The sequence below is a fragment of the Symphalangus syndactylus genome, chromosome X (assembly GCF_028878055.3).
Source record: "Symphalangus syndactylus isolate Jambi chromosome X, NHGRI_mSymSyn1-v2.1_pri, whole genome shotgun sequence".
NCBI classification, from domain to species: Eukaryota; Metazoa; Chordata; class Mammalia; order Primates; family Hylobatidae; genus Symphalangus; species Symphalangus syndactylus.
Window position 1 is genome coordinate 133,257,357 of NC_072447.2, and position 16,142 is coordinate 133,273,498.

The 16,142-nt window shown below is 37.7% G+C and overlaps 1 protein-coding gene across 2 annotated transcripts in view; it reads right to left on the reverse strand.

Annotated features, from left to right (window-relative positions):
* ZNF280C (zinc finger protein 280C) overlaps positions 1–16,142 on the reverse strand; it is a 68,953-nt gene that overhangs the window by 3,167 nt on the left and 49,644 nt on the right. For both annotated transcript variants that reach the window (XM_055267830.2, XM_063634739.1), the window contains 4 exons: positions 14,883–15,014; positions 10,324–10,634; positions 9,726–9,866; positions 4,010–4,072 (listed from right to left, as the gene is read on the reverse strand). In XM_055267830.2, coding sequence (XP_055123805.1) covers positions 4,010–4,072; positions 9,726–9,866; positions 10,324–10,634; positions 14,883–15,014 — 647 coding nt within the window. The remainder of the gene's footprint in view (positions 1–4,009; positions 4,073–9,725; positions 9,867–10,323; positions 10,635–14,882; positions 15,015–16,142) is intronic.

Sequence of the window (16,142 nt, forward strand, 5' to 3'; positions counted from 1 at the left end):
AAGAAAATGGCATCGCCATATTCAAATTACGCTAACATTTAGTGCTTTTTATAAATTGTCACCTCTCAACTTGTTGCTGAAAGCTAGGCATCAAGAGACTCAAAGCCTAGTCTCCCTTAACAACTCAATGTGTGCAAGTTATTACTTAAAAAGCAAGGATGTAATATTCATTCACTGAAATATATAAATATACATTTGCTGAGAACCCTCTTCATCCACACTGTACTACTAGGTATTGTAGGTATAACAGTAAACAAAAAAGGTAGTCTGTGGATTCTGCAATCTAGTATCTTAGTCAAATGAGGATAAAATTAGAAAAGAAATGTGAAGGTTTTAAAATCCTGTAATTATCATTATCAGTTTATTAACAAAGCATACATATACTTTTGAAGTTCATGAGATACTTTAAACTTAAATATTTCACCTCTATAGGAAACCAGTGGCATACCTTGGACTGACTTCTCTAGGTTTTTTTTTTTTTTTGAGATGGAGTCTCGCTCTGTCGCCCAGGCTGGAGTGCAGTGGCACAATCTTGGCTCACTGCAAGCTCCACCTCCCGGGTTCATGCCATTCTCCTGCCTCAGCCTCCCAAGTAGCTGGGACTACAGGCGCCTGCCACCACGCCTGGCTAATTCTTTGTATTTTTTAGTAGAGACGGGGTTTCACCGTGTTAGCCAGGATGGTCTCGATCTCCTGACCTCGTGATCCACCCGCCTCGGCCTCCCAAAGTGCTGGGATTATAGGTGTGAGCCACCGTGCCCGGCTACTTCTCTAGTTTTAACAATGTGTTGTGGATTTACACCTAGCCAGAACTCCTGCACATCAAAAATTATCTTCATAAAACTGGAATCATGTGCTTTCCCCATGAAATTTAGGGGGAAAGTCTCTCTTATGATGCCATTTCCCTAATACTGAGGCTCAAATTTGTAGTTATCTCTTTCTTCTTACGTAAAACATTCAGTATTTCAAACGTTTTATGATGTTAATGATTTATTGAGTACTTACTCTATGCCAGTCTGAGGGTTTTAGACATTACTGTCTGATCTAAATCTTATGGCAACCCAAAGAGATAGGTGCTATAATTATTACCTTTTTCAAGAGGACAGAGTTAGTTTCAGTAATCTACCGAGGCCAGGATCAGGTTGGAAATGGAGCCCTTTGATTCTCAAGCCCATGCTCTTAAACATGATGTGATACCACCCCACCACCTTAGCCCAGGGCATTATTAAGTAAGTCTTAACCACTACAATAGCCTTAACCAGCCTATGTGTCTCATGCAGCTACAACTCATCTTGTATACTCCTCCAAAGTGATCTTCCTTCAGCACCCTTGATTCTACTCAAAACATCAGTGGCTTCCCCAGTGTCTTCCAAATGAAAATTAAGCCCAAACTCCCTAGCCTTGTTTTCAAGGATTCAAAAATCTGCATTTAAGTTCAAAACTATCTCCCCAGACTGATCTTTTTTTATTTTTGGAATGGAGTCCCACTCTGTCACCCAGGCTGGAGTGCAGTGGCGCAATCTCGGCTCACTGTAACCTCCACCTCCCGGGTTCAAGTGATTCTCTTGCCTCAGCCTCCGAGTAGCTGCGATTACAGGCGCACACCACCATGCCTGGCTAATTTTTTTTTGTATTTTTAGTAGAGATGGGGTTTTGCCATGTTGGCCAGGTTGGTCTCGAATTCCTGACCTCAGGTGATCCACCCACCTCAGCCTCCCAAAGTGCTGGGATTACAGGCGTGAGCCACTGCGCCTGGCCAACTTTGATCTTAATATAATACTATGCCATATGAACTTTGTGCTTCATCCAAATTTTACTCCTAGTTATTCATTGTGATTCAGGAGAACGTGTATAGTTTCTGCATTTTCCTTTCTGAACTTTTATTCATGTTATTTCTTCCAACTAGAATGCCCTTGTGCCTCTTCTTATAAGTAGAAACTTCTCTCCCCTTTGAAATCTGTATCTCTCACTGCACTTACTAGAAACCTCTTTGAATTACTGTAGTTATTTATGTTCACACCTTATATCCATATCCCTTTAATAAATTGTACATTCCTTGAAGGTTGGTACAAGCCTTCTTCTTCATCACGGTCATCTGTATAGGACTTCCTACGTTGTGTTAATACACGACAGGTGCACAATAAATAGCTAAACAATATTTCATTTTAACAAAATAGTAATTATGAAAAAATTGTTTATAGAAATACAAAATGCTATGTCCATACAGATTTTTTTTTTTAAATTTTTTGAGACTGAGTCTCACTGTGGCCCACGCTGGGGTATAGTGGCACAATCTTGGCTCACTGCAACCTCCGCCTTCCAGGTTCAAGCAATTCTCGTGCCTCAGCCTCCTGAGTAGCTGGGATGACAGGCATGCACCACCACGCCCGGCGAATTTTTGTATTTTTAGTAGAGATAGGGTTTCATCATGTTGGCCAGGCTGGTCCTGAACTCCTGGCCTCAAGTGATCCACCCGCCTTGGCCTCCCAAAGTGCTGGGATTACAGGTGTGAGCCACTGCACCCGACCCATACATAGAATTTGACCAATTTTCTATTTAGATGTGAGATCCACTCAAGTTGAAAAAAAAGCACCTCAGATCTTTCAAATCATACAGTTAATTTAAACACCAAGCATACAATTGAGCTTGACCATAATGTGGTAAAAATCAAATCGAAGTCTCATCTTTAGAATTAAATCTCTTCTCATTCTTATAGGCATTTTTAAGTAAAGGTAACACCTAATATATTTTACTCTTTTCTAATTCCTCGAATTCAATGCTTTAAAAATAGCATAATTTTTTTTTTTTTTTAGATGGAGCTTTGCTCTTTTGCACAGGCTGGAGTTAAGAGGTGCAATCTCGGCTCACTGCAACCTCTGCCCTCCGGGTTCAAGCGATTCTCCTGCCTCAGCCTCCCAAGTAGCTGGGATTACAGGTGCCTGCCACCATGCCCAGCTAATTTTGGTATTTTTAGTAGAGACAGGGTTTCGCCATGTTCGCCAGGCTGATCTCGAACTCCTGACCTCAGGTGATCCACCCGCCTCAGCCTCCCAAAGTGCTAGGATTACAGGTGTGAGCCACTGCACCTGGCCTAACATGAGTATGTTTTGAAAATACAATAAAAATTTCCTCTATGAGCTGTTGGTCCAACATTATCCACATAATTCATTTTCAACAGATACATTAACTTATTCAACAAATATTCACCAAGTGCCTACTATGTGCCAGGTACTGTGTGCCTGGCAAACATCTGTCAACATGAGCAAAATAATTAACAAAGGAAGATGGAGTCAAAAGATATCAAAATCATGTAAAAAAACAGATGTTTAGTTGATTCTGAGCTAAATGTGTGTGGTGTAACCAATGGTAATTATCAATGCCTTTAGAAATATTTATCCATTTTTCTTTCTTTTTCTCCCTCTTCCTTCTCCTTCTTCTTTGTCAAACAGAGGATTGAGTTATTATCATTGATCCATACAAAGTCCCTCTCTCATTTATTTTCTTTAATTCCCACCCCCCATTTCTATTCCCCATCTTCCCATGTGCAACCTTCCTAATATGTTTGATATGCATCTTTTTGTTTGTATGTATTTTTAGAAAATGTTTTGTGTGCAAAAAAAAAATTAATAAAAAAAGAAAAAAGAAAAAAAGAAATATTTATCCATTTTTTTCTGTACAGTAAACAAGTTATATACTTTAATTCTAAAAACATTAACAATTATGAAGGCTATATATTGATTTCAAGTATTATGGTATTTTCATAAACTTACTTCTATTCAGATATGATTGGAGAACCTTATTTTTGTTATTTTACAAATGCAAATGCATGAAGGTTTCATATTAATGCTTGGCACTACAGAGTTTAGTCAGAGATGATAGGCTATCCCTCCAACTTTGGTCCAAGGACATAATAAACAGAACTCTATCATTTCCAAAGTAGGCACTCCAACATCAGGTTTAAAAAAATTACTGCAATATTTCAATTGAAAGAAAAAAAATCAATGATTACCTGAGAGTTCCTGAATGCTTCTTGAAAATACAAAACCGTTTACCTGGATGGTTGCTGTGAGAGCTGGAGAAACACGAGACAAACAAGATTTTATTAATTTTATTATACAACACCATATTAATTTTATGACCACATTTCAAGCCAACGCTTAATTTCTTAGTTTTGAATAAAAGATCATGATCTAAATAATAAAAGTCTGTTGGTTATAGCTATAATCTGAATTTTTGTGTCACCCCAAAATTCATATGTTAAAATCTTAACCCCCAAAGTGATGGTATTAAGAGGTGGGGCCTTTGGGAGGTGATTAGGTCATGAGGGCAGAGCCCTTATAAGATTAGTGCACTTATAAAAGAGATCCTAGAGAGCCAGTGTGCCCCTTCCACCATGTGAGGACGCAGTGAGAAGGTGCTGTCTATGAGGAATGGGCCCTCACCCAGACACCGAATCTGCCGGCACCTTGATCGTGGACTTTCCAGCCTCCAGAACTGTGAGAAATAAATTTCTGTTGTTTATAAGCTACCCATCTATATTTTGTTGTAGCAGCCTGAATGGACGAAGACAGTCATCTCTCTTTAATTCAAAAATTTTAACTTACATTCCACTTTACCTGTATATTTTCTAACGACATAGTTCCCTGAGAGTTTTCTTAGATGATCAGTACCTCACCATTACTAAAAACAATGCTTGAGTTAAAAATGCAGCATCAAATTAAAGTTTTTTAATTATTAAGAGTAAGAACAATTTAAAAGATATTTGATAATGTATTTTGCTATGATAGAAATTGTTATAATAATAATTATTTTTTGTTTCAGAGTCTTGCTCTGTCACCCAGGCTGGAGAATAATAATTATTTATTACATTTTAATCTTAATATGTTTGGGGAGGGGGATAATCAGAATGATCCTGGAAGTAAACACTACTTGAGATAAAAGCCATTGCCTAATTCAATAAACATGAAACATTTAAAGAGTCCTTTGCAACTACCAGGAGAACTTTCAAAGACAGCAAATTAAGAGAAGCAGAGCTCATGAATTAAAACAATGCTTCTCCTACACACAGATCAGAAAACCACTGATCTAGCTTCACAGCCAATGTTAATAGCTTTTATGCCTCCCTTTAAAATGATAATGAAAGCTTTCCTGTGTTAGAAAACCAGGCAGTGGTGGTGGGCGCCTGTAGTCCCAGCTACTCGGAGAGGCTGAGGCTGGAGAATGGCGTGAACCCAGGAGGCGGAGCTAGCAGTGAGCTGAGATCGCGCCATTGCACTCCAGCCTGGGTGACAGAGCGAGACTCCCTCTCAAAAAAAAAAAAAAAAAAAAAAAAAAAAAGAAAACCAGGCAAAATTAGCCAGGATTAGCCTAGCACAGTATTACTCAAAGTGTGGTCCATGGACCAGCATCATCAGCATCACCTAGAAGCTTGTTAAAAATACAAAGTTTCAGGCCTTACTGCAAACATAGTGAACTAATCTCTGGCAGTGGGGCCCAGAAATCTGTTTTCCCAAGTTTTCCAGCTGATTCTTATGCAAGCTAGTTTGAGAAGCACTAGCCCTATCTTGCACTGACAGACCCAACACAGCAGGTCAACAGTTACCCTCAGACACAAGGTAACCATCACCAGCTTACTATATATGCACGGGAAAATAAAGATTCTGGCTAGCTGTAATTCCAAGAAAATATCCTCAGAATAGGCACCATGGTGAATACAAAGAAAGAGCTTCTCTCTCAAAGAGATAATAGAGACACATGTGAGGCAGAAGAGCAGAATGTTACGGAACTCAAAGAATGATTCCTATGAATGGCTGTGCTGATCAGATACTTCACAGAGGGTGAAATGAGAGGAAGGAGAGGGGCATTCCAGAGAATAATCAAGAATAAGAAAAAACTACCTTAAATACTGAATATGAAGAGCCTATACATTGGGGAAGACAGATCAATTTTGAGGGCCTGTCTTCTCACAATAGAGTTGGCATAGCCTGGGAATAAAGGTACTCAACCTCTGAGAAAATGAAGCCTCTGAACATACAGAACTCAAACCTATGACGAAAGCCCACACCGAGTGGGAGTGAGGGTGCACCATTCAGAGGGAGGTACCTGAACCAATGAGGGAAACAGTGTACCCTTGCAAGTAGGGGAAAAGCAAAGGGACCTACGAGGCCCTTAGAAGAGTAGAAGCGGACGCTTTCAGTTCTAGATGAGGTTAATGATGAGTAAGAGCTCAGTGTTTGTGATGACAGTACAGGGGCTCACTAGAAATTAGGAAATGTTATGAAGGTAACTTTAGGTCAATTGGGAATGTTCGGGGATAGAATGGGGCTGAAGGTTCTACAAGACAGTTGGTGAGCCTATGGAAAATGGGAGAAGGGAGGACGGAATGACACATGGGTTTAAGTAATGCCCAAAATATTTTCCAGTTTAATCCTCTATAAATTAGTGGCAGAATTAAAGCCTCACTAGGGCAGCCAAGTGTTTAGCAAGAATAAGAGAACAACATTACTCACAGCAGTGTACTGGGGGAAGGGTTGGCTAGGGTCTGCTTTAGAGAAACTGGGGTGTAGGTGCAGAACCACTGTAGTAGTGGAAGAGGCAAACTGGTAAACTGCAAAAGGTGGACTCTCCGGAAGCTAGGATGTATAGTGGCAGATCAAGAGAACTCCATGGGCTTCAGAAACTTGGGATAGTAAATTATTTCTAGCTGGTGCTTCATGTTTATGCAAATGATGCCCTGAAACAGACTGAGCTTAAAGGGTATTGAAGTAAAAGTGGTTTGAATCCTAGTTAGAAACAAACAGTTGGGTCTCAGGGAAACTCAGCTTTGAAATCAGAGGATTTACAGTTGAAAGGTAAAAGATAAAACCTCAAGAATGGTTAAGGTACCAAGAAAGGGATTATAAGAGAACAAGAACAGCTGAAGGGAGAAAAGATAATTATATACAGGAGGAGTAGCCAAAAGGAAAGAAGAAAAACGGTGGTAACAGTTTAACAGAAGTTGAGAAGAGTTCCAAAAGTAAGTGATCAAAAATATCAAATACTCTGAAGAAGTCATAGAGGAGTAAGAATGAAAAATAATGAGTACATCTAGTGGTTAGGATATGACTGACAACCTTTAAAGGAGAAGCTTTAGCTGTATGTAGGTGGGTGGGGGGGGTGGTGGTGGGGTGACACTCAAATCACAAAGAGTCAAAAAATGACAAACAGGCTAGTAAAGAATACTCTTTATAAATGTTGATGGTAAATGGAGAACAAGAAAACATGCAAAGTAAGGGCAGATCTTCCTCATCCTAAAAACATGCCTGAAAATATCTACAGACACAATGAATGTGGTAGAGAGAAAGAGATGAACTGAAGGTCCAAAATAATGAAATAAGGGTGTGGAGGAAATGCAAGAGATGACAAACAGGGTTAACTTAAAAAAAATGGGACATGTCTGTTTTTTGAGATTAATGTCTGAAGGAAAAAAAAACCTTGAGACAGGAAAAAGTTAATCTTGAGAAAAACAAAAAGTATGACCTCTGAGTAATTATTAGGCAAGGTTAACAACTGAGGGACTAGAATAAAATCTGACAGATGTTGTAGAAAAAAGCAAAGCCCTATTTTTGGCCGGGCGTGGTGGCTCACACCTGTAATCCCAGAACTTTGGGAGGCCCAGGCGGGCGGATCATGAGGTCAGGAGATCGAGACCATCCTGGCTAACATGGTGAAACCCCATCTCTACTACAGATACAAAAAAAAAAAAAAATTAGCCAGGTGTGGCGGCGTGTGCCTATAGTCCCAGCTGCTGGTGAGGCTGAGGCAGCAGAATGACATGAACCCAGGAGGCGGAGCTTGCAGTGAGCCGAGATCATGCCACTGCACTCCAGCCTGGATGACAGAGCAAGACTCCGTCTCAAAACAAAACAAAACAAAAACAAAGCGGTATTTTTAAAAGGGCAGGACCAAATTAAAGATTTGATGAATTCAGAGCTGATTGAATCAAGTATGGTGTGGTAGTCTAGAACTGAGCATAGGGATACACCAAAAAGGATGAAAGATGCAAAGATAGCAAGACTAAGCATGCCTGAAGATATAAAGGATTTTAGGACAGAAACAAAGCAGCATTCGAAACAGAAGACCTTGAGGGCGTGGTTGGCTACAAAACTGAATTGATACTACTGGACTAGAAAAAGGGGTCAAGACTCTGAAAGTCATGGGGTAATGAGAATTCAAAATAAGTATTGTCTACAATGAGGTAAAATGGGATGGTGTTAAGAAAGGGGATACAACAAAGCAGAAAGGGATGTAAAGTGCTAGCACTGAAGAAGTAAAGGTATCATAAGGTCAGGCTGACCACCAAAGAGAAAAAAAAAAAACCCTGCAAGCCAGGTGCTGAAGCCATCAAAAAATGTGAGTGAATCCTTCAAAGTGGTAGCTGATTATGAACAGAAAATAATATAGAAGTCTTGTTATAATCTTCAAGAAAACCACTTTTATTGGTTATACCTATTTCTTTTTTTAAAAATAGAAATGAGGTCTTGCTATGTTGCCCAGGCTGGTCTTGAACTCCTAGGCTCAAGCAATCCTCCCTCCTTGGCCTCTTAAAGTGCTGGGATTACAGGCACGAGCCATTGTGCCTGGCTAGTTATATCTTATTTCTAACTGAAAATAAATGGAAATATCTTAATTAGAATAATGAACTTATATTTATATCTGGACACTTTTTGGTTATTTAAAATAAAATCCATTCTGAAGGAATAAAGCAAGCCCCTATGAATGAGGTTCAAATGAAAGTAAGGGGGGCTCTGAAGTCTTTCCCTTGTGTAGAGTAGATCATAGGTGCTCAAATTAAGTTGAATCAATGCATGAAAAGGAATTCCAACGGTAGCATCATGACTGGAATATTCCTACAGTCTCTTATGTTTCACTGAATGAATGCAAAGATGGATGATCATAAAGACAAATGGACAGACAGACACGGGAGACAGAGACAGGATAATGTTCTTAGCATCATTAAAAAGCCTGGAGCCTCTTAAAGTGATCGCTTTGAAGAGGATAACACTCATGAAATTACATATACAGGGGTCCCTGTATCCATGGGGGATTGGTTCTAGGACCTCCTGCAGGTATCCAAATCTGCACAGACTCAAGTCTCTGATATAAAATGGCATAGTACTTGCATATAAACTATACATATCCTGCTGTATACTTTAAATCATCTCTAGATTTGTGAACCTATGATGCCTAATACAATGTAACTGCTATTACATAGTTTTATACTGTATTGTTTAGAGAATAATGATGGGAAAAAGGTTTGTACATGTTCAGTAGAGACATAATTTTTTAAAATACTTTTATCTACAGTTGGTTGAATCCACAGATGTGGAATGCAAGAGCTGATCATATTTATTTGATAAATATATTGAAAACACTTAACATTTTATGTTAAAAAATAACCACTTTTTGAAAGACATAAAAGAAAAAAAAAGTCCCATAGAAAAACAAATTTCCCTAACAAACTCATTTTAATTTCATTAGTCTAATTGTTCTCAGAGTTTTTGTCTCAGTAATTTTATGAGTTACTATGCTGGAAAATAGTACAAGGAACATCTTAGAAGTTCCCTATTGCTAGATCCTTTTAGTTCCTTGATGAGACAAACTTGCTTTCAACAGGATAACTCTGTTTTCAAAAAACAAATGACCCAAATAGAAATTCTGATTGGCAGTTTACATGTTTAACTTACCTCATCATATGATTTACAAAGGCTTTGTTACAGTTAGTATTGTACTTGCACAAACTGCAGTGGATGTATATAGAGAAGTGGCTTGCAAAATCTTTTATTTTGGAATGACATTCAATGCACTTGTGAATTCCCCAACGACACCTTATGGAGACGGAGAAAGAAAATAAAAATACATTATAAAACAAAAATAATAGGAGAAAATCTTATTAACATTTTATTAACTGAAGCCAAAATGTTTAAATTGGTATCTTTAAGTAGACTCATAATTTGAAAATTTGCTTTGAAACAAGCTAGAGTAAGTGTAAAAAATTTAACACCAGTTAACATTTCCCTGGAATAAAAGGGATCAAATAAACCAATTAATCTATCTTAAGATAAAAGCACAAAATATAAGATTAGTGTAAAAGATGAAAATTAGAGAATAAACACAATGACTCAAGTTCTGCTCAGCAGTTGTAAAAAGTACCTTTTTCTCATTTACTTGGTCTTTATGCCAGATAAGTGATTATCATGTAAATGTGTAAGAGGGTTCTGTGATATGGTAAATTATATACTTAAGATTAAATTTGTATTGTATATCAGGAATAAAAGATATTACCTTAAGTTCTTCAAAGCAAGGCTCATTTTATTTTTTCTGTTGCGCTGTCGCTTTTGCTTGTAAGAGGGTTTTGCTTTGGACTTAGCTATATGTCTCCTTGGCTTACTTGTATTAGCTTTACTTGCAGTGGATGTAGTTGCATGAGGCTTACTTGTCTTAGATCTACTGGCATTAGATTTTCTAGGATTTTTAGCAGTTGTATTTTGAGATGTCGGAGGTGTGACCTGAAGAAAAGAAGTGCCTGGAGCACAACCGGAAGGTGCAGTTGGTAATTTTGACTGGTGAGGTCCAAGTGAAGCTCGAATAGTAACCTATAAAAACAAAGCCAATACATATTTTTAGAAAAGTAACTATCGCATTAGTATTAAAAGTATCATTGTAAGCCGTAAATATCACATTTACGGTAAATTGATTTTTGACAAGGGTCCCAAAACATTTCCAATGGGGCAAAAAATAGTCTTGATGAATGCTGCTAGAAAAACTGATATCCATGTGCAAAGGAATGAATTTGAACCCCTACCTCATATTATATACAAAAATTATCTCAAAATGTATTAAAGACCAAATTCTAAAAGGTAAAACTATAAAACTCTTAGAAGAAAATACAGTAGTAAATTCTTGTGAGCATGAGTTAGGCAATGGTTTCTTATATATGACACCAAAAGCACAAGCAAATAGATGAAATAGATGAATAGGCATTTCTTCAAAGAAGATATACAAACGGCCAATAAGCACACAAAGAGATGGTCCACATCATTAGTCACCAGGGAAATGCAAATGAAATCCCAAATGAGATGCCCCTTCACACCAACCAGAATGGCCATAATAAACAGACAATAATAAGTATTGGCTAGGACGTAGAGAAATGAGAACCCTCATACATTGCTGGTGGGAATGCACAACAGTGTAGTTACAATGAAAAACAGTTTGGCAGGCCGGGTGTGCTGGCTTAGGCCTGTACTCCCTGAACTTTGGGAGGCCGAGGTGGGAGGATCACTTGAGGTCAGGAGTTTGAGACCAGCCTGGCCAAAATGGTGAAACCCCATTTCTTTTAAAAATACAAAAAATTAGCCAGGCATGGTGGCAGGTACCTGTAATCCCAGCTACTCGGGAGGCTGAGGCAGGAAAATTGCTTGAACCCAGGAGGCGGAAGTTGCAGTGTGCCAAGATCGCACCACTGCACTCCAGCCTGGGCAACACAGCGAGACTCCGTCTCAAAACAAAACAAAACAAAACAACAAAAAAAGAAAAACAGTTTGGCAGTTTCTCAAAATATTAAAGGTAAGAGTTACCATTTGACTCAGCCATTCTACTCAGAGGTATATACCCACGAGAAATGAAAACATACATTCACACAAAAACTTGTACATGAATTTTTACAGCAGCATTATAGCCAAAAAGAGGAAAAAACCCATATGCCCACAAACAGATGAAAGGATAAAATGTAGAATATCTATGCAGTGGAGTATTACTCAGCCACAAAAAAGAATGAAGTACTGAAACATGGTACAGTATCAATGAACCTACAAAACATTATGCTAAGCAAAAGAAACCAGTCCCTAAAGATGACATATTGTATGATTCAATTTATATGAAATGTCCAGAATAGGAAAATCCAGACACTAAAAGCAGTCTAAAATTTGCACAGGTCTAGTGGAGGGGAAATAGTGAATGCTAAAGGGTATGGGGTTTCTTTTGAGGGTGATAAAAATGTTTTAAAATTTATTGTAGTGATGTTTGCCCAAATCTGAATATACTAAAAACCACTGAACTGTGTACACTGTAAATGGGTGAACTGTGTGATATATGAATTATAGCTCAATAACACTGTTACCAAAAAACCACTGCAATATAAAAAGTTAAAATCATTATTTTGAAAATGGCAAGTATAAACTACAATCAGATAAGCCTTCTACTTATTCTAAATGGTCATATTGATTAAATGAAATTTACCTTGATATTTACTTACTGTTGTAATATTAGTTTTATATTGATAACGGTTGTATGTTAACAGATATTAACGAATAATTAGGAGTTAGTACAAATTAGACAAATATCAGAAGAGCACATTCCATAGCTATTTTATGCTTCCATAGAATTAAAAAGGTCTGGGTGTGGTGGCTCATGCCTGTAATCCCAGCACTTTGGGAGGCCAAGGTGGGTGGACTGCCTGAGCTCAGGAGTTTGAGACCAGCCTGGGCAACTCATCTCTACCAAAAATGCAACAAAATTAGCTGGGCATGGTGACATCCGCCTGTGGTCCCAGCTACTTGGGAGGCTGAGGTGGGAGGATCGCTTGAGCCTGGGAGGCAGAGGTTGCAGTGAGCTAAGATGGCACCACTACACTCCAACCTGGGTGACAGAGTGAGACCCCTGTCTCAAAAACAAACAAACAAACAAAAAAACCCAACTAACTAAAAGGCTTTCACAAATAGAGAGGTCAAAATGTAATATAGAGGCCTGAAATAATAACTCTGGAAAGGCCTGCATTACCCTCTGGTAACTATAAAACAGATTTTCAGTAAATGTGACCTCTTCCTGGGGGATCGGGGGCATGATTTCTGCTTCCAAGGTTATGGTGGAGCTTATATCAATTCATCACACAGCATGGTGGTTATAATAATGCTCAGAATTTCCTTAATGGTAGCATAAAATTTATCATTTACTATTTGGAAAAAGAAAATGTTTGTATCTATTGGTTACTAATAGAAAACAGTCACCCACTAACATTCTCTTTAATCATTTGATTACACTCCCCCCCACGTACTTGAAGAACAGCTTCTATGAAGTCCTATGAAATATATGTGGTATAGAAAAGCACTGAAGCAGAACTTGTTAGCTTGCAAAAAGAAAATACATGTTTTGAAAGCACTAGAGTAGAAGTCAAAAGACCTGAGTTTAAGAATCTTAGTACTACCTCTTCCTAGATACATGACCTTGAGTAAGGAATTCAGCCTCTCTGAGCCTCTTCATCTCTAATATGGGGATAATACCTGCCTTGTCTACCTCACTGGATCACCGCATAGGTTAAATAATAAAATGTATGGAAAGACACACTGAACACTTAATTCTAAAGTGCTATAAGACATATAGTATCATTATTATCAATATTATCATTACTATTGGTATCTTATTAATAAGGGAAGATGTGAGAGAGGATTGCACTGCCTACATTAATATTCTGCATGTCTAATACCAACATGGAACAAATGGATTGCACGGAAGGATGCCAGATGGTTTATCTTACACTAGATATTCAGATAATTGTTTTATATTATTTTTGTTAATTTAAATAGCAGACATACTCGCATTCAAAAGTACGTACTCAAAGTGAAATACAAATGTTTAGGGATTATCTCACCTTGGATTATCTATCTATTCACTGGAGAAAATATTCAAGAGCTAACTTTATGTAAAGAAGTCAGAGGGCCAGGCATGGTGGCTCATGCCTGTAACCCCACACTCTGGGAGGCCGAGGCGGGCAGATCACTTGAGGCCAGGAGTTTGAGACTAGCCCGGCCATGTTGGCGAAACCCCGTCTCTATTAAAAATACAAACAATTAGCTTGACATCATGCTGCATGCTTGTAATCCCAACTACTTGGGAGACTGAGGCACGAGAATCACTTGAACCCGGGAGGCGGAGGCTGCAGTAAGCTGAGATCGCACCACTGCACTCCAGCCTGAGGGATAGGTGAGACTCTGTCTCAAAAAAAAAAAAAAAAAAAAGTCAGAGAAAACATATGTATATAAGGCAAACAAGGAGAAAGAAATTTGTAGTCTGATGTGTGCTTGCTCATGAAAAACAGCAATGCTATGCTATCCAGGAGCAAAACTTGCTTCTCTGAGAGTAGATTAGTAATACTAACTTCAACAAACCTACGGCATTTAAGGCACTATGACAGATGCTGGGGACACAAAGATAAATTAAATATAATTCCTGATCTTAAATATCTTACAGTCTAGCAACTTTGAAAAAGATATACACACTGACAACTGGAATAGCTCAAAAACAGCCTACAGAACATTGAAATGACCTGCCAACTTAGTCTACAATCTAGTTGCACTAGAAATACCCCTCCAACAAACCACGTCAATCAACTAAAAAAAAAAAAATGGTTAGAAGTTTTTCTTTACAAGCATAAGAATGATAAAATCTAAAATTAAAGTCTTAATAACAATCAGAGGTCAATTTTAATATTATATTCACTAAATAAACCAGGCAGTAGTTTGTTTCTATTATCATGCAAAATGTTAAAAATACAGCATATTTAAAACGCACTTTTGGGGTGCATGTGATATTTTGATATGAGCATACAATACGTAATGATCAAATCAGGGTAACTGGGGTATCCACCACCTCAAGTATTTATCATTTATTTGTGTTAGGAACATTCCAATTCCATTCTTTTAGTTATTTTGAAATATACAATAAATTATTGTTAACTACAGTTGCCCTAGTGAGCTTTCTAACACTAGATCTTATTCCTTCTATCCATAATAAAAAAAAAAATTAATAGAATGTGCAAAAAACCACCAAAAACTCCCTCACAAACTCACTTTTGTTCCAGGAGGCAATCCTTCTAGTTCTTTAGGCTTTATAAATGTACGATGCTGTGCCTTATGTTCAGCTTTCTCCTTGCTGGTCAAAAATTGTAGTCTGCATTTTGGGCAACGATGAACTCCTTTTTTCTGTTTACAGAAAATATCAGATATAATAACTTCCACCACGAACCACAAATCCTAGGAGCTGAAATTGCTCTTTATTCTAAAATCTAAATAAATTTACAACCAGAATTTTACCATCTCCCACCACAGACAATTCAAAATGATCTATTATTTAAAAGTACTCCTTGTGTTAGTATTTGAGTTTCAAAAGCATTAGTTACCATATAAGGATTAAACATAAAAAGTATATAATTAGATTTAAATTGGAAAAGTTCTATACTGATTGCAGAGGCATAAATAAGAATGGATCCCAATCTATTGTTTGAGAAACGCTTGACTACATCCCTCCTCAAACCTAGTCCCATTATTATTTTACCAATGGGAAATGGGACCCAAGAGAAATTTGCACTTGCCCATAGCTGGTTAGTGTTCTTTCTACTATACAACTGCAATCTTTATGCATATGTTCTCATTAATTAAAATATATTTTATATTTATTATAAATTTAGAACAACATACAAATACAAAAGAAAGCTTTCTTTAAAGATGTATCTCCACCAGCTCATCATTATTTGCATATAAAACACAAACAATCTTTTAGGAAAACCAAATGAGGTAACATGTATGAAGTATCTAGTAGTTATTGGTGCATAAAAGACATTTGCTAAATAAAAGCTCTTTACAAAGTTCAAAGCAATATATAAAGATAAGGTGTTTGCATTACTATTTTAGTTTGATCTTCAGACTATTTTAGAAGTGTGGTGTACTGGATCATACCACAGGTACAGTAAACACAAAGATTTACCTGTAGGTGCTCAAGAGAGAAGGGGAAAGAAGAAAATCTCAGCCAAGTAACAGACAGCAAATTAAGATGATGGACAGAATGTTCCCGCAGAGTACAGTTCCCACAAATTTTTTCTCTACCTATACCTATACCTCATCCAGTTTCATGGCTTTAAATAGCATCCACCCATCACCTACTTGACATCTTTTGATGTCTAACAGGTATTTCAAATCAACATGGACAAAAAGTTGAACTCTAGATTCCTCTCATTCATCCTGAGTGGGGAAGGGCACAAAATCTGTTCCTTCCCTACTCTTCCCAATATCTCAGTATATGGGATCTAAATTCTTGCAGCTGCTCAGGACAAA